We start from the raw sequence: 19,340 nt of genomic DNA, 5'->3' as shown, positions 1-19,340 counted from the left end.
AACGTCTTTACGGATATATACCAAGTCCAGTTGCACTCGATTTAATTCCTTTGGATAACCATGACCTGGATGAATGAGAACATTCACAGACACCATCCCCTAAACTACCCCAGGATAAAAACCCTTTATCTGTTCATTCGTAGTAGGAAGTACATTCAATGGTTAAGGCAAACTAGTCGGGGGAAAAGTTTTGTCTTGTTACCATTATTTAAAGTGTTTCATAAAGAATGAGACCGACAAGCATGGTTTACAATTGACTGACTGAACCAGAAAGCCCACAGCAATTTGCGTGGCTACTGAAATAGCAAAAACGGCTGATGATCTTAAAGATTTACCTGCCAAAGTGCAAGACGCCTGTGTAAATTTGACACCAATATTTGGTGCCAAATTTATCTGACACCAATATTTGGTGCTAAATTTATTTGACACTAACCTAGTGACGATTAGGGGTGTAACAATCCATCGATCTGGATCGATGTATCAATTCGATGATCAACGATCCAATATCATCAATGCAAAGTGAAAACATCGATCCATATCACCATCTTTAAGATACGCCTAGGATGTGAAATTTTAAAGCTCAATATCTCTAAAGCATGGAATCCACAGAACCTTGTACATCCAAGGTGATGAAGCGTAGATGTGCATGGTTTCTGTTCTTCTTTTTTTTTTGCCCCTTTTTCTCCCTACTTGCACTTGGCCAATTACCACACTCTTCCGAGCCATCTCGGTCAAGGCTCCACCCCCTCTGCCAATCCAGGGAGGGCTGCAGACTACCACGTCTCCTCCGATACATGTAGAGTCACCAGCCGCTTCTTTTCGCCTGACAGTGAGGAGTTTCGCCCGGGGGACATAGCACGTGGGAGGATCACGCTATCTCCCCCCCCCCCCGTTTCCCCTTCTCCCTGAACAGGAGCCCTGACTGACCAGAGGAGGCGCTAGTGCAGCGACCAGGACACATACCCACATCCGGCTTCCCACCTGCAGACACGGCCAATTGTCTGTAGGGACGCCCAACCAAGCCGGAGGTAACACGGGAATTCGAACCAGCAATCCCCGTGTTGGTAGGCAACGGAATAGACCCCTACACTACCCGGATTCCCTATAGTTTAAGTTCTTAATTGAAAGGCCATCAAGGGCTCGTTTCTTTTTTTATTTCTGATTTTTCCCTTTTTCTCCCAATTTAGTGGCCAATCGCTCCCTATTCTAGTTCTAACACCCACCCTCGTACTGTATGTGTTCACCAACTGCATCTCTCCGGCCGGCCGTCTCGAAGTAGACACCTTGCCACTTTCGTGACAAGGCGAATCCAGGCCAAACCACTGCTTTTTCCGACACACACAGAGACACATTCATGTGACGAACACAAGCCGACTCCGCCCCCCTCCCGAAGACAGCATTGCCAATTATTGCTGCTTCATCAAATCTCACCATAGTCGGATCTGACGAGCCCGGGGCGCGAACCCTGGTCCCCAGTGGGCAACTACATCGACACAAAGCCGATGCTTAGACCGCTACACCACCGCGGACCCCCATCACGGGCTCTTTTAAGTTAACTGATAAACATTTGCATTTAAACATGAGAAATTTGGCACTTTATAGTGAACAAAAGGAGGTCTATTTTTATTCTTTTTATTAAAAAGAATAAATTGTTTTTCATTTAAACATCTGGAAGAGCTCAGTAATAAAACTGTCAAATCATATTTTGGTTGCTATTTGTGAGTTGATATAAATGTAACTGATTGTGTTAAATGGGCATATGATATCGTCTCGTATCAATAGCAGGCCCCTGAATCGAATCAAAATCGTATCATGGCAAAGTTTATATCAACAAATATTGTATCGTTGTCCAAAGAATTGATAGAATATTGTATCGCGATTGAACTTGCAATTTACACCCCTAGTGATGATTCTCTAAGAAAGTAACTTGGGTATAATTGTTTTGCTTTAGGACGCCACACACGTCAGGCTTACAAGACAAAACCCTTCCATTTAGAGGAAACAGTCCCACAACCTACAGGGAACAAGGGAGCAGTTTGTAAAGACTCAACAACCACCAGTTTCTAAAACATCTAAGGCAGCAGTCTCCCACCCTGCTGCTCTTGTGGCGCTACCGTCCAAACTGTCTTCACGCCAGTCCTATCTAACATTCCCGATTCCACTAAAAACACGCTCACCCAGTCCAAATCAGGTGGGTTAAATAGGGTTTAAATAGAGTTGGAGTGAAAACCAGCACTTGATGACTCTGGAGCGGGGTTGGAGACCACTGCATGAGGGGAAACACCAAAATACAAACAGAAGAAATACTAGAAAAATGTAAAAAAAAAAAAAAAGCTGTGAAAGATCAGTTGAACAAAAAAGCATATGAATAGAAGAACACCTCAAAAGAGACAAATAGAGACTTGATTAGACTTCAGTCACCACCTTTAACCCAGATGTCATACTGGAACTGTCTTACCATTGTAAGGACAACTTAACAGCTGTGACCCAACTGAAACACACATAGCAGTACTGAGAACAGCCACTTCTCAACTGGTTACACCATAAGCCATACACTGAACTGTGCATGCATATTATGGAAAAAACCCTCCTCCTTTCAACACAATTCCATACTGACTATTAACGAGAAACCTGAATGTCTATTATGAGTTAAATTGCAGGCCTACTCTTTCATATACCACTTACCACCAGCTACATCAAAAATGCAGTAACTCAAATCAGTGTCAAGTTAAAGTATTTGTCGTATACTGACATTAATTGCCTGGGCAGAAAAATTAGCAAATTATGAAAAATATGCAAGCCAGTAACCTGTCAGTGTATTTTTCAATGGATGAACAGAAGAGTTAAGTTTACTTACTAGCTCCAGGGACCACAAGGAGATAAAGACCATCCAATGTAGCAACTACAGAGTCATTGTAGAGGTTCTTCCAAGGGATCTTCAATGTCAGCTTTCCTAAAATGAAGAAAAAAAACATATCAATAACTCTTCCTCTCCCCATTTTTAATTCAATTTCTATGAACTTCTTTATCACCTATGCTCATGCTAGGGTGACAGTAATAGTTGTTCAATCTATTGTCATGGTATTGTGTCTCTGATCCTTGACTTTCTCAATCCAGACTGGTTTTAATGTTGCAACCTAGGAATGTGAAATCATTCTCTTGTTAAATTGACTGTTATCGACAGTAAATGAAATGGCCGAGATGAGAGTCAACACCTCCAAGTCTGAGGTTCTCTAGGGGAAAAGGGTGGCTTGCTCCCTCTGGGTTGGGGATGAGTTGTTGCTTCAAGTGAAGGAGTTCAAGTATCTTCGGGTCTTGTTCACAAGTGAGGGTAGGATGGATCGGGAGATTGACAGGCAGATTGGTACAGCATCAGCAGTAATGTGGACGTTGTACTGAACCGTTGTGGTGAAGAAGGAGCTGAGCCGGAAGGCAAAGCTCTCAATTCACCAGTCAATCTTCGTTCCAACCCTCACCTATGGTCATGAGCTTTGGCTAGTGACCGAAAGGGTGAGATTGCGGATACAAGCGTCTGAAATGAGTTTCCTCCGTAGGGTGTCTGGACTCAGCCTTAGAGATAGGGTGAGGAGCTCAGCCAGCCGGAGGGAGCTCGGAGTAGAGCCGCTGCTCCTTTGCGTCGAAAGGAGCCAGTTGAGGTGGTTCAGGCATGTGATTAAGATGCCTCCTGAGCACCTTTCTTTGGAGGTTTTCCGGACATGTCCAACTGAGAGGAGACCCTGGGGTAGACCCAGAACTTGCTGGAGGGACTACATGTCCAATCTGGCCTGGGAACGCCTTGGGATCAAAAAAGGAGGAGCTGGAGGGCGTTGCTGGGGAGAGGGACATGTAGAGTGCCCTACTTAGCTCGCTCCCACCGTGACCCTACCCTGGAGAAGTGGCTGAAGATGAATGAAGGAATGAATCTACAGTAAATGGCTTAAGTGTTAGATTGAAAATGCAATAAAATTTTCATTCAACTTTTCGTCAGTCATTCATTTTAACACGAGCGAATGACTCTGTGCCTCACGTCCGCATTGATCCAGCTAGTTACACAAATATCTCAGCTTTTTCAGGCTATCTACTGCATGTTCTCACCATATTAAAGTCTTTCCACTACCATCAACATGTTCTTGGATTACATATTATGGTCCCACTTTACCTAAGACTACCGTTATAAAGGATTTAAAAATGGTTTATAATTAAGTTATTAATTAGGTTGCAAACACTTTAAAATGTATTAATAAACAATTATAAACAAGTTAACAGTTTTCATACATCGATGCGGGCTCACTATTTGGCAAGATCAAGTTACTGCTGCATTTTTTTTAATCTATCTATTCTGTTAAATCTCAGATCTTGCTAGTTGCTAGCTAAGTAACCAATGAGATCTGATGTTTTTTTCCCTCAAAACTTTATTTACAACAATGAGGTATAGTAACAATTCATCCATCCATCCATTATCCAAACCGCTTATCCTTCTCAGGGTCACGGGAATGCTGGAGCCTATCTCAGCAGTCACTGGGTGGCAGGCGGGAGTAACAATTGTCATACAAAAACAGTAAACCAGTAAAAAAGCAAATTTGTACAAGCCAGAGGAATCCAAAGTCCTTTCATTGTGAGTCCTTTTAGAGTTCAAATAAAATGTACTTCCTTTAAAATATTGAAGGTCTTCGTAGCTTTTTTGTTCTTCACATACTCTTGTTTTTTTTTCCTCCCCAAAGGTTCATGATTAGCTTTATTGTCTACAAAGTAGAAGAATTGGCTTGGGCTTTCACCCATGCTGCAGCCATAGACAGCTGACATCTCACATACAAATACATACAAAGGTGTTAGTGAATAAAAACATAGAGCAAGATTCCTAAAAACCACATGTAGTCCATCGGAAAAACAAACACATCAATAAAAGCAAAAATCTTCACAACCCCCCCCCCCCCAAAAAAAATTCCATCCTGGTCTCATCCTCATCTGATCTGCTGCTATTTTAAAGTTTTAATGACACAGGGATAAATTAATTTTTAAATCTACTGAATCTGCAACAAGGGACTCTGAAGCTCCTCCCAGAGGACAGTAGCTGATACTCGGTGTGTGGGACATGGGATGGGTCAGTAACTATCCTATTGGTTTACCTTTTTTTTTTCCTCCCCAAACTCAAAGAGGTTGGCAATATAGTCCATCACTCGCAAGAAATATTTTAGAGATACGCTCGCACACATGCACGCACACACACGCACACACACACAAGTTTCCCTCCAAATTCACAAACATGAACGCTGCAATAGTATCCTGCTACTGGTTTTCATAGAAGACATTGGCCATGGCAAGGCCAACCTTAGCCACCTTCCAGTCCTTGGCATCAAGGCCCATATTGGTGCAGGCCAGACCCATCCAGATCTGAGCCTTAACAGTACAGAGAAATGTGGGCTCACTATTTGGCAGGCAATAGGTCACTGTTGCCCTTTTTATCTCATGTGTAACAGTTTATAAATGATTCATGAAGTGTTCACAATCTAATTAATAAACTAATTATTAACGATTCATAAACCTTTTATGAGGACAGTCTTATTGTAAAGCAGTACCCATATTACCCACTGGGGTTTAAATAGGGCAGACAAAGACTACCTTTCAAATGTCACCTTCACTGCAATAAACTATGTTAAGTCGCCAAAGTTACGATCAGCTTTCACACAATAAAACAAGCGAACCAAGTGTGCATTTCAATGTGTAGCTTGAAATCTTAGAAATGTTAGAATTATGGCCTTTTTCGGATCCTAAGACACACACACACACACACACACACACACACACACACACACACACACACACACAGCTAGAGGTAGCAACAAACAATGATTTGATCCTTTATTTGAATTTTTCAGGCTGTTTCATTTGACCTAGTTGTTGGAAGACTGCTGGTGGCTACATGGATTCAGCTCTGTTCATCAGCGCATTTGTTTACTGTAAACAGTTCTCTCGTTAAATTGATACTGCTGTCCCTAGAAATCCCATTAAAGACAAGCTGAAATTGCTTTTTCCAGAGTGTTTTTTCTCTCGCACTTCAATATACATCCAGCCAAAATGGAGCATTCTGTAAGTACAGGATATAGCAAACTATCAGAAATCCCTGCTTCCTTGAAATGGATAAAATCGAACCAAGGGGCAGCAATCTGGGGATTTTAGGGAGATATCACAGGGTTTCTGGCTCATAAATCAAACACCAGACAATGTTCTCTTATCACACTAGACAGACAGATGAGAGCGACGATAAAAAAAAAATTGCTTGCCACAGCCTACACATTAAAATAAATGTTTAACTCCACACATAACATAGTCACACAAAAATTTTATATATATATATATATATATATATACATACGATATTACAAGTAGGACAATAGTTGACAGTGGTTTTGCAAAACAAGCAGGTGAGCTGACAGATTTTACGAGAAGAAGGAGGGGAGGGATTGCACAGATACACCTTGACTCATCATATTGGTTTAAATGGTGATGCAAACCCATGAGTACACAATGACTCAAACAATACAAACCAGGAAGGAGAAGAAATGTGGGTTGATATAGGCTACAAAAACAAGACTGAAGATGTTGTAAATGTTGCAGCATTCTATGCAAGATATAGCTATATTAGGGCACATATAATTGGCTAAGTGAAAGAATAACACTTTTTTTTCATTACAAGATGCCTTAGGTGTGATGCCTTAGGTTTTTTAATTTCCAGTTTACCAACTAATCTGTTACAAACAGGAGTGCACTGAGTCACCATTTGTGCAAAATCAGGATATCCAAGGAAACAAGAATTAGATATTTAATTTACATAAAAATACATAAGCCATCATATATCACACTAAATAGTGTAAAGAGTGACAGCACCACTGTACCATAACCTGACAGTGATAGACGTAGTCCATGTAATAGAGTATTTGTCCCTGTCCAAATTTCCTAGAGAAACTCTACCTAAGTCCTCTAGAGAGGTGCTGCATGAGGGTACTCCTACTCTTTGACCTCTATAAAGAAACACATGTAGAGAAACTAATTCCTTGGTTGAAAAGATTGCACAAAAGACTGAAAATGGGTGAGGGAAAAAAAGTGTGGAAAAAAGGGAAAGAAAAAGAGAAATAAGGAGAAACAAATAAATGCACATTTAGACTGATTGACAGTGCCAGTCATTAACCAAGCCACACCACCAAAAAAAGCGTTTTTGCATAGAGCAGTGCGGCAGAAGGGCCAGTTATTCTCTGATCAAGTCAAAGTCAAAAACCAACACTGTTAGGGCCAGATATAGCCTGGAGTCAAATGTGCTGATGTCACGTTGATGGACTTGGTCGAGCAAGGGTTTAGCAAACATCTTTGGGAGTCGCTGGGCAACCAATGCTCCAAAAGGTAGGTTGGACCACAGATGCTATGCTGATTGACCTTTTGACTAGGTAGCAGGGCAGAAAGAGCTGTCCTGCTATTAAACCACCGCATCATTACATTATTGCTCTGGGAGCAAAAAATAACAGAAAATAAAACAATCATAATATGACATAGCTGATTTCAATTGATGGGACTGTTTCATCCAAAAGGTTTTATTGAACCACAAATATTTCCAACATCTTCAGTGTTGCGTGTTTATAAAAGGAAAATTAACCCCTACCCCTGTTAGTATAAGTGCAATGCTCTTGAGCCTCGTTGATCATGGAAGCCCTTACCCTAGCAGTTTTAGTGCCACACCTGAACCATTAATGCTTGCAGAAGCACGGATAATACAGATGGTCTAATATCTTACTAGCATCTGAGGATTTTCTATTACAAAGAATTAGCTTTTCATCTAAACATAAAACCAGAAAAATTTTCCCCACTTAACTTTCATTAGACAGCAAAAAAAAATAAAAATGGTGCAGGTTAGAAAAAAAAGACAAGAAGCATACAAATTTTAAAGAAATTGCAGTTCTATCTGCAGGACAATCTGTGTTTGAAATGTAAAAATGGAGGGGGAACTTTCCTACACTGTATATGGGAATGTACATTAGTGAAGCCATTCTGGGTTAAAGTGGTGGAGGTCCTGAGTAGCTGGTCTGGCTCTGTAATCCCCCTGACTCCTGTTTCATGTCCATTAGGGGGCAGATCTTAAACACCAAATAATATCAAAAGGTGTTTTTTTCTGTTATTATGGTGGTTTGGTCACAGCTGCCAGAATTATCTTGAGACATTGGAAAATAGCTAAATCTCTGGATTTGAAAGACTGAGTAAATGCAATGATTGAGACTGCATCCTATGAGTCTATACTCAACAGGTTAAAAGGCAACATGGAAGATGGGACTACCCCTTGGGATCTTTTCTGGACTTGTATAAAGACTGGTGGAGGTCTTGCTTAGATCTCAAGAATAACAAAGAACCCTCAGTAACGGTGGCACGTTCCCTTTGCTTCTCATTACAGACTGAGCTTCTCACTTCCATATGCTTACTTGTTTTTACTTATCTTATATTTTAATTCTTTTTTTTCATGCCATGTCTAATGAAGTCAGGACCCTGAAGGGGTGACGTTTGTTGAAACAGTCTACCACTAGCCTCCTTGTTAGTGTTCTTTTTTAAAAATTCAATAAACTTTTAAATGACAAAAAAAAAAGAAACTGCAGTTCTGTCCACCACCTCTACAATTCAGACTCATTTATGCAACCACAAATCCTTGAAACAAACTACTGTTTCCTTTTAAACATGTCACCAGGAAGAGCCAAGCACCTAAGTAAAGTTCACAAAAGGCTTCTTTTTCTTTTTTTTTTCTTCCTTTACTGCAGCTCACTCAGCTAGTTAAATCAACAGCCAATAAAATGTGGTTTCTGGGAACAGGCTAAACATCTGACAACCTCCGAACTAACAAAGTCAGGCTGAGTTCTGCTGATAAGATTTATAATTTACAATTTCATTTAGCAGACGCTTTTATCCAAAGTGAAGTACAACACAAGCAAGGATCTAGGCAGGAGAGAACAATGAGTAAGTGCCATAAAGCTAAGGTTGAGGAGAACTGACAGGAACTAGGTGCCAACAGGCCTTGCACAGAAGCAATACATAGAATGCATAGAAGCAGATTTGTTTTTTCTTCAATCCATCAAGTGCAGAAGTGTTCACAAAAGAGCTGGGTCTTTAGTCTTTCAAGATCAAGAATGGGATTTATTTTCTTGTTACAAGTTTGTCCTTTGTTTTCCTGTTTTCCTAAATCTTGATTCATTCTACTGTACTGTTTGAGGTTTACATACATAACTTTCAATTTTAAGCCTGCTTTGTACAATTTACTTCCTTGGAGGGTGCCTTGAGTTCATCTTGAGCAGACTGATCCAGAATGATCAACCAAACTATACCACATTCTGTTATGAATACTAACAACTGCAGGATACTTTATGAAACTCATTTTGACATTATTTTGCACAAGGGGGTATAATCTCTGGTTATACCCCCTGTCTCATCTCATCATCAGCTGCTTCTCCAGGGTCAGGTCGTGATGGCAGCAAGCTAAGTAGGGCACTCCAGACATCCCTCTCCCCAGCCAACACCCTCCAGCTCCTCCTGGGGGATCCCAAAGTGTTCCCCAGGCCAAATTGGACATGTAGTCCCTCCAGCAGGTTCTGGGTCTATCCCGGGGTCTTCTCCCAGTTGGACGTGCCCAGAAAACCTCCAAAGGAAGGTGCTAAGGAGGCAACCTAATCACATACCTGAACCACCTCAACTGGCTCCTTTCGATGAGAAGGAGCAGCAGCTCTACTCCGAGCTCACTCCGGATGGCCGAGCTCCTCGCCCTATCTCTAAGGCTGAGTCCAGACACCCTACGGAGGAAACTCATTTCAGCCGCTTGCATCCGCAATCTCACCCTTTCGGTTACTACCCAAAGGTCATGACCATAGGTGAGGGTTGGAATGAAGATTGACTGGTAAATTGAGAGCTTTGCCTTCTGGCTCAGCTCCCTCTTCACCACAATGGTCCAATATAACATCCACATTACTGCTGATGTTGCACCAATCCGCCTATCAATCTCCCACTCCATCCTACCCTCTCTTGTGAAAAAGACCCCGAGATACTTAAACTCCTTCACTTGAGGCAACAACTCATCCCCAACCTCGAGGGAGCAAGTAGAGAACCATGGCCTCAGACTTGGAGGTGCTTACTCTCATCCCCGCCATTTCACACTCAGCTGCAAACCACCCCATGCATACTGGAGGTCACGTTCTGATGAAGTCAACAACACCACATCATCTGCGAAGAGCAGAGATGCAATTCTGAGGTTCCCAAAATGGACACACTCCTCACCTTGGCTGCGCCCTGAGATCCTGTCCATGAATATCACAAACAGAACTGAAGACAAGGGACAACCTTGGCAGAGTCCGACACCCACCGAAAACGGATTGGACTTTGTGCCGCTAATGTGGATACAGCTCTCACTTTGGTTACACAAGGACCTGATGTCTTGTAGCAACTGCCCCGGTACCCCATACTCCCACAGTACCCCCCACAGAGTGTCCTGGGGTACACGGTCATAAGCCTTCTCCAAATCCACAAAACACAGGTAGACTGGCTGGTCAAACCCCCATGTCCACCTCAGTACTTCCGCAAGGGTAAAGAGCTGGTCCGTTGTTCCACGGCCAGGATGGAATCCGCATTGTTCCTCCTGGATCTGAGGTTCAACAATCGGTCAGAGCCTCCTTTCCATCAACATAGAGTAGACTTTCCCAGGGAGGCTGAGCAGTGTGATGCCCTGATAATTGGAGAATACCCTCCAGTTCCCCTTTTTTAAATATTCAAACATTTTTAGGGAATATAAATTATTAATTGTGTGACTTTTAGACTAAAGTAGAAGGAATCACCTCAAATCTCACCAACTCAATACTTTTTACTGGCCTGAGAAAGTAAACAGAGTAAACACCACAAATTGTTCATTTATCAGAGCAAAGTGTTTGTGGATGTTGGTTTCGTGTTCTTTTATAGCACACTATACAACTTTGGGGCGGCATGGTGGCACAGTGGTTAGTGCAGTCGCCTCACAGCAAGAAGGTCCTGGGTTCGAGCCCGGGGGTAGTCCAACCTTGGGGGTTGTCCCGGGTGATCCTCTGTGTGGAGTTTGCATGTTCTCCCCATGTCTGCATGGGTTTCCTCCGGGGGCTCCGGTTTCCTCCCACAGTCCAAAGACATGTAGGTCAGGTTAATCGGCCGTACTTAATTGTCCCTAGGTGTGAATGTGTGTGTGTGTGTGTGTGTGTGTGTGTGTGTGTGTGTGTGTGTGTGTGTGTGTGTGTGTGTGTCGGCCCTGTGATGGCCTGGCAGCCTGTCCAGGGTGTCTCCCCACCTGCCACCAAATGACTGCTGGGGTAGGCTCCAGCATCACTGTGACCCTGAGAGCAGGATAAGCAATTTGGCTGGATGGATGGATGTACAACTTTGTTAGGAAACATACCATGCATATATACATAGAATTCGCGTTTGTCATACTTGACAAACATGGCCATATGGTTCATTTTGCATAAAGGGTAGCCAACCGAAAATTATTCTGTGACCTTTAAGACATTCACACCCTAAATGTCTTAACACAGAATCTAAATTCAATCAGACTAGGAGACGCCTAAATTTAAAGTCGAAGTAGAAAATACAGAAGTAGAAATAACAGAAAGTGGTCCAAGATAAGTTAGTGTCAGAGGGCAGGCCAGAGGAACTTAATTAAATCAGGCAAACAAAGTTGTGAGAGTCTTTTCATAGAAAAGAAAAAAAACCTTTGGCGATTCATCCTGACTTTGTGCAAATTCTGACTTGGAAAGACTCTGAGATGTCTTCATATCTCATGTGACTCCACATGATCTTAACATGTTCATGAGTGATGAGGCTAAGAACAAGTAACTGACTCCAATATATCTTCCTTACTGTTATTAATACCAGAGAACCATAGTAAGCTTGTGTTTTGTAGACGAGATCTATTTGGACACCTCAACTGACCCATTTCCCACTAGCACAACTTACAGAAATAGTGAGAATAATTGACCATTTTGGGAGATCTATGCCTGACTAAGGCCTATGAGAAACAAATAAATATACAGGTTACATTTCCAACACATTGACTTTTCCCTGATGTTGAAGAACTTGGTATGCCTGTAAAATAGTTAATTTAAATTCACTTCTTAGTTGTCAGTTGTCATATTAGTTGGAGTTGTAGTAACTCCAGATGCTGACTGTTAAACCATAGTTGGCTAATAGAATTGTCTACAGATAGCAGTCAGGAACAGCCTGCTATTGTTACGGTGGCTTGGTTACCAAACCCACCTCTCTGGATAATACACACAATGAGCTCTACAATTATTTCATCCCTATTGCTTTGTAGCAGTACTGCTTTAGAAGTTATTTAGTGGGGGGGTGGGGGGGGTCCACCTCATTGCCTCTGTTGGTCCCAAATGCCATCAAATGACAGGCTGCAGTTCAAAAAAATATTTACAATGAATATTGTAACGTGATATAAACAATAGTTAATATCATATTCATATCATATCTGGACCATTGCACTTAATCACCTCTTATTTCACCTGTATAAGTCAATCCTTGTGTATATAGTTTTGAAGATTGTTGTGTTGTAGTGTTGTTATTCTATGTTAAGTACACTGAGAGAGCCAAGAAACCAGAGTCAAATTCCATGCATGTGCAAACTTAAATGACCAATAAACATGATTGTGATTGTGGTATCAGGTGTAAGTTTACATGAAATGAGGCAAAATATTGTTCTCAAGTGGTGGGGGTAAGTTTCATGGTGGGGGCAAAGTGCTGCTGAATGAGTATGCAGGAGACACTGTGCACATATGGCTACTCAGTAAATCTACAAAGGGGGAAACGCAATGAACAAAAGCGGGAGATATGATTTAGTTGGATCAGATGCTGTCTGTTACTGAACCATTCATTATCCAAGCCGCTTATCCTTACTCAGGGTCGTGGGATGCTGGAGCCTATCCCAGCAGTCACTGGGCGGCAGGTGGAGAGACACCTTGGACAGGCTGCCAGTCCATCACAGGGCCGACACACACATTCACACCTAGGGGCTATATCGTATATAGTATGACCTACATGTCTTTGGACTGTGGGAGGAAACCGGAGCACCTGGAGGAAACCCATGCAGACACGGGGAGAACACGCAAACTCCACACAGAGGACAACCCGGGACAACTCCCAAGGTTGGACTACCCCGGGGCTCGAACCCAGGACTTTCTTGCTGTTAGGTGACCGCACTAACCACTGCACCACCGTGCTGCCTGAACCTTCAGGAATACATCTTTACTAGATATTTCAACATTAACATAATTTCTACATGATGTTGAGCACAGTATATCCAGAGATAAACGTGAAGTAGAAGCATTAGATTTTTCCCTGTCAGACATGCACTCCACATACTCACAGGGTTCAGAGTGTCATCAGGCCATACAGAAACCTGTCTATACTATGTATATTCTGTTACTGAATGTCTGGATCCTTTTGTAGGGTCTGGACTGGAAAAGTGATTTGTCACCAAACACTTAAAATAATTCAACTACCCTTTCCAAAACACAATAACTTCATGGATAATTTTTCATGTTTTATTTAAAACATATATTTCATTCTGGGATAAAATAGTTTAGGTGTTCCTCACTGAATCCACAGTACCAGAGGAGTGAAATGAAAACACACCTGCCACATCTTGTTCTAAAATACTCCCAAAAATCACTTCCTCTGTCCAGAGCGCTAAGTGACACAATAAGTATTACAAAGGGTATTTTGTAGCTTTTATGACCATAACACTGTTGAACAATGAGCCATTATATTACACCACACAATAAAAATTACACCACACAATAAAAAGCGAATTTGTAAGATTTCCAATAAAAAGGTGTTTATATACTTGATACTTACCAACTTGGCCTGCCTTGACTTTGAAAGGAACGTTGAGCTCGCTCTGTAAGGACAAAAGGGATTCAAGAAGTCAACACCCACAAGAACACTGTTTCAGAAATAAACACACTCTCTCTCTTTCTCTCTCTCTCTCTCTCTCTCTCTCTCTCTCTCTCTCTCTCTCTCTCTCTCTCTCTCTCTCTCTCTCTCTCTCTCTCTCTCTCTCTCTCTCTCTCTCTCTCTCTCTCTCTCTCTCTCTCTCTCTCTCTCTCTCTCTCTCTCTCTCTCTCTCTCTCTCTCTCTCTCTCTCTCTCTCTCTCTCTCTCTCTCTCTCACACACACACACACACACACACACACACACACACACACACACACACACACACAGTAGCTGTTGTTCAAGCCAGAACAAATCTGATGAACAGAATAGTTGTGTATAGGGCCATAAAACATTGGGATCAGCTAATGTAAGCCCAATTGGATAACAAGTTTTGCTGCATGTAGCTTGCCAGCAAGCTACCTGCTTTTTAAATATTGCCCATTGTTTTCATGTTTTGTCTTTTATGGTTTTACAGGTGAAAACTCATACTTTTCCTACTTGTGTGTATGACCTTTTGACGTTTAGAAATTGTTGTATTTGTTAGTATGTCAAACAAGAGGTTAAGGTCTGGGATTTCAATGTGTTTTAATCTGGGCCTCAGGCTGAGCAGTCAATCACCTCAGTGTTTAACCAAACCATAGCAAATAATCTTAAACCATCCAAATCCTTGGCTAAATAAAAACAGTCTGAATACTCAACTGAAAAATAATATCTATGCTTTTGAATGTTGCCAAATACAGAAAAATTAGGAAAAAGTGTGCAGTTCGATACCTCTGAGGGTTGAATACTGAGGTTTGTTCATGATACAGGCAAATGATGTGCCTTGCCAGCCTTCTCCAGCACCAGACTGCTACAGTAAAGAAGCTATACGGCATTTTATTTTCCCCTTGAACATTAGTAAACCTTTAAAATCAGCAACTGCAAAGCGATATGTTGAGATGACTGATCGTCACTATGATATAACATTTGGTTGTAAGACTGGTAACACAGCTGCTGAATGTTAGGTCACAGACTCGTGCCATGGTGCAGCGGTGCAGTGAGTAAGGCAGTTTGCATACATCACACCCAAAGTCATTTAACACCTACAGTGAGTGATGGCTAGTTAAACTGCTGGTAAGAGCCACAACTGAGGGATGTCACCACTCATCCTTTGGTTTAACAGCATTGTTGAAAACGCTATTGTCAGAGTTTTGTAACTTATTACACAAAAAACGAAGTGCCAAGAGCGACCCAAAAGAGCTGGCAGAGGATGGGGATTTTTTTAGCCAGCTCTTAACAGAATGTAATAAATGCTACACACTAATATCAGCATAACTCCTGGTACTGGCTCTTGTAATATCACGCCTTGACTACTGCAACTCCTTACTGGCAGGTCTTCCTGCATACACTTTCTAACCTCTGCAAATGATCCAGAATGTGGCAGTGTCTTCAACCCACCCGAAACAGCACATGCATGTCACTCTGCTGTTCATAGCCCTCCACTGGCTCCCAGTTGCTGCCCACATCAAATTCAAAACCTTCATGTTCCTTACAAAACAGCAACTAAAATGACTCTCGCCTATCTGAACTCCCTCATGCAGGTCTACACTCAGTCCCGCTCACTACACTCTGCCAATGAATGGTGCCCGGCACTTCTGCAACAACAGGGCCCTAAGTCACTAGCCAGATTCTTCTCTTCTGTAGTTCCCCAGTGGTGGAACAAGTTACCAAACTCCATTCGATCCGCTGAGTCCCTCTCCATCTTTAAGAAGAAGCTGAAGACGCAGCTCTTTCACAAACACTTCCACACCAGATGATATGAATAAAAATACAAAAATTTGCTTCTATGCACTGCCTTTGTGCACTGCCTGTTGACACCTATGTCCTATCGGACTTGAACCTAGATTTTGGCACTTACTCGCCTCCTGACTAGATCCTTGCTTATGTTGTATTAACTCTCAGATGAACGTCACTTCGAATAAAAGCGTCTGCTAAATGAAATTGCAACACTGTAACAAATCTAATGTTGTCAAAAGTGTGGAGTCATAAGCCAATCACCTTGAAAACTGGTAAATTATAGCTTTGTAACTTAGCTTTGGTCATTTGCGGTTTTATGGTCTAAAATGAGGTGCCTTAGAATTTCCCCAGTAAGTGGCTCTTTATAAGGTTCTTCAACCAGGGATTTCTTTATTTTGAAAAGTTATGAGCCTATCAGGGTCTTTAGAAACTCTACTGACTGAATAGGCAGTGGGTTCTTTTCATAACAACTTGTTTAAAATTGCCTTATTGAAAAGCAACAGCTCAACATCCACTGTTAGGGTGCTGCTTAGCAAGGCTTTGGACAGCCAATCTGAACTCTCGGTTACCTCGTGTGCAAAGGTAGAAAGAAGGGCGTGGTTGTGTCAGGTAGCTTTAGAGTTGTTCAAGGGTGTAACTGTATCAGGATGCAGAGGGGTGTTGCTTCAAAAGAGAATGTTTTTAAATCAGCAGTACTCAACCATGTGCAACAGGTGCAACGGAGAGCCATGTGTATGCAGGTTTTCATACAAACCCAACAGGAGACCAGTTGACTTCACCAACTAGTGCTTCCCTGTCTGGTTAAAGGTGTGCTGATTATTATGTTATTATAATTATTATTATAATAAAATCAGCTGGTGGGGTGCGGGGCTGCATACATATTGCACTCTATGGCAAAAGGTTGAATACCACTGGTCTAAATCATCCTTCCATGGTTAAATAAATAGCCTATGCCTACCTTAGAGCCTCTCTTTCTCAAGTAAGGCAAGCTAATAGTTTAAATAAGCTGTTAAGAAGCAACATTTTGCAGCCACATATTGCCAGTAAATTACTCACCAAAGCATTCTCCTTCACTTTCAGATTTTCAAGTACAACATTTCCTGTAAAAGGAGAACAACGTCAGCAGGAAAACAGGGGCAGCATTGAGCGCCACAAGGCAGCTTCACCCATCAGAGGGTTAGTCAAAACAGCTCTCTAGTTTCTTTCATTTTCACAAAGGTCACTCTTGATGGTTTATTTCCATTTAGAAGAGAAACCAAACTTCCCATGGCAAATTCAGATAAATCCTATGTTTACAATCCTGATTAGGCCTTACTGTGACAGACATAGTCATCTCAATTGACCTTTGGGTATGATACTAGGGCTTATCTTGTGCACCACAAAAAGACCCAAAGGTTGTCTTGATGACAAATGCAAAATAAGCTACTTGCTCTCCGGTGAGAGCTGTTCAAACTGAAGCCAAGATAGGCTTTAAAAAGAAAGAAAAGAAAATCTCGGCTCTACAAGAATACAAAATGTTTCTATTTAAAAGTATTTTGATTTTATTGAACATTTAGGACGCTGTTTTTAAAAGAAACACCGAAATACATTGTATAAAACATCAGAGGCTTCATTTGTGATTTCTCAGTATGGAACATTTTTGGCCCTCAGCCCAGTTTCTTTATAAGATTGGCCCTTCACCCTTTAAATAAAAAAAAGTATGACAGCTGCTCATTACATTGCTTTTTGATAGCAAAAACAAAAGGCAAAAACATGACAAAGGTGAAGGACTGTGAGCCAAATTAGGTGGTCAGGCAATAAATTATTACAAATTTGACAAGTAACCATTAACTACTTGTATCACCAAGGTCTTATATCATCAAGCCACTTGTTAATAACCTTTGTAATGGTTACAATCTATCTTAAATCAGTTACATTTCTTAAAACTCACTCCCTTGATATAAAAATCGACATTTATAAGACTTTACCTTGAATATTTTATCACTATCTCAAATTCTTTGGATGGTCAAACAGAACTTAAAAATGGGGCCACAGTTTGTCTGCTTGCTCTACATGCTCCAAAATATTTGCATATCAGACTTCTCTGCAGAGGAAGATGGGACCACACACAAACCAACCTCACCAAACTCTGGTGAAATCTAATCTCTAGCTGGTTTGTGTACTCTAACAGCAAATTTAGGCAGGTAGCTATACAAACATCTCCTACAGGTCCAGTGTGATATTCTATTGACTGGTGAAACACTGGAAATGGATGGTGATGTACCAGTCATGACGGCACTTTCCTGAATGTACTAGTCAAACACGTTCCTGACCTGTTGAAGAAAAGACTGTAACATGTCTGTCACAATGAAAATTACTTGTCTGATCGAGGAGTTGGGATACTGTATTATTTTATTATGTGAAAACCTCACAACCCATCTGAGTGGATGGACTAGCTGCTTGCTTGATCTGGACTGCAGCCAACTGAAACCATTAGTGTTGCATGTAACAGAGACACTATCTATGTTTACATAAGTGGTTCTACAGTAGATCGTTTTGGTTGATGAGAAAATGGGGCTCATTTTTCTTGAAACACCCAAATTCACTTCTGAGTAAATTCCAGGTTTATTTCCAGTAGGTATTGCTGGTCAAAATAGAGCAATAAAAATATGAAATGTACTGTAAATGTGACATAATTAAATATAATCCAAAGGATTGCACTTATTAGACCAAAATTCTACTTTAATTTCAATTTCATAAGTTTCTCTACCAGTACTGGTAATTTTTGGCAATGCCACACAAGTGCTAAATAAATCAAAGGGGGGGGGGCACACTGCTTCTCTGCATAATGTGTGCTAGCATCAGAGATAATGGCTGGTCCCTCAGACCTATCTACTGGTTGAATGTGAAACATCTGTGTCACAGCCGCACCCAACTGAGCATAAAGGCCCCAGTGAAAACTGAATTGGAGCTGTAATCTAAGACAATATTTAACTTTCTATGGACATAAAAGAGCCTAGCCTAGGTCAAAGTAATCAGGTCACTTAAAACAGGCCTACTTGCCAAGCAAGTTCTGTCACTTAAGGACACAAAGGTATGGACTTCATGGAATTTCCCTTCTGTTGTCAAGAATCCTCCCCCCCCCCTCGAGAAAAAAATATGCTGCAATGCTATAGTTTATTCAAGACTACTCAGTCCATGGTATCAATATTTTACCATCTTGTAAATACATACTCTAATTTGATAGTTTCTATTTTGAATTACAAAATTCCCTCAGTAAATTCTAAATACACCACCAAAAAAGGGACCATGGTTGTCCCTAGCTCTACATAGCCCACTTTATTGTGTTTATATGGTACTACATACAAACCTAGTTTAAAAAACTAAATCGTATCATATTTTAAGAGGATATAGCACTATGATCCAATTTAGCAGAGATGGCTATGCCTAGATATAGTCGTGGTTTCTTTCAATAAAGGTCTTTAACTAAATTCATTGTTTGGTAAGATGATAAAACTTAGTTTCTAGATCTAGGTTGCACAACTATAAACTCGACTATTGATGGAAAATAACACCAAGGGCAGTATTTAAAGTTACATCGAGT

General features: G+C 41.2%; 1 protein-coding gene across 1 annotated transcript in view; it reads right to left on the bottom strand.

Moving 5' to 3' along the window:
* Positions 1-19,340, bottom strand: part of vps13c (vacuolar protein sorting 13 homolog C) — a 163,369-nt gene that overhangs the window by 143,341 nt on the left and 688 nt on the right. Inside the window, exons 2-4 of the mRNA XM_056279041.1 lie at positions 16,814-16,857; positions 13,903-13,945; positions 2,858-2,953 (exon numbers count right to left, since the gene is read on the bottom strand). Of these exons, the coding sequence (XP_056135016.1) occupies positions 2,858-2,953; positions 13,903-13,945; positions 16,814-16,857 (183 nt within the window). The remainder of the gene's footprint in view (positions 1-2,857; positions 2,954-13,902; positions 13,946-16,813; positions 16,858-19,340) is intronic.

Source organism: Lampris incognitus, chromosome 4 (genome assembly GCF_029633865.1).
Source record: "Lampris incognitus isolate fLamInc1 chromosome 4, fLamInc1.hap2, whole genome shotgun sequence".
In the NCBI taxonomy this organism is placed as follows: domain Eukaryota; kingdom Metazoa; phylum Chordata; class Actinopteri; order Lampriformes; family Lampridae; genus Lampris; species Lampris incognitus.
Note: the sequence above shows the minus strand (reverse complement) of the source record. Positions and strands in the feature narration are given on the sequence as shown.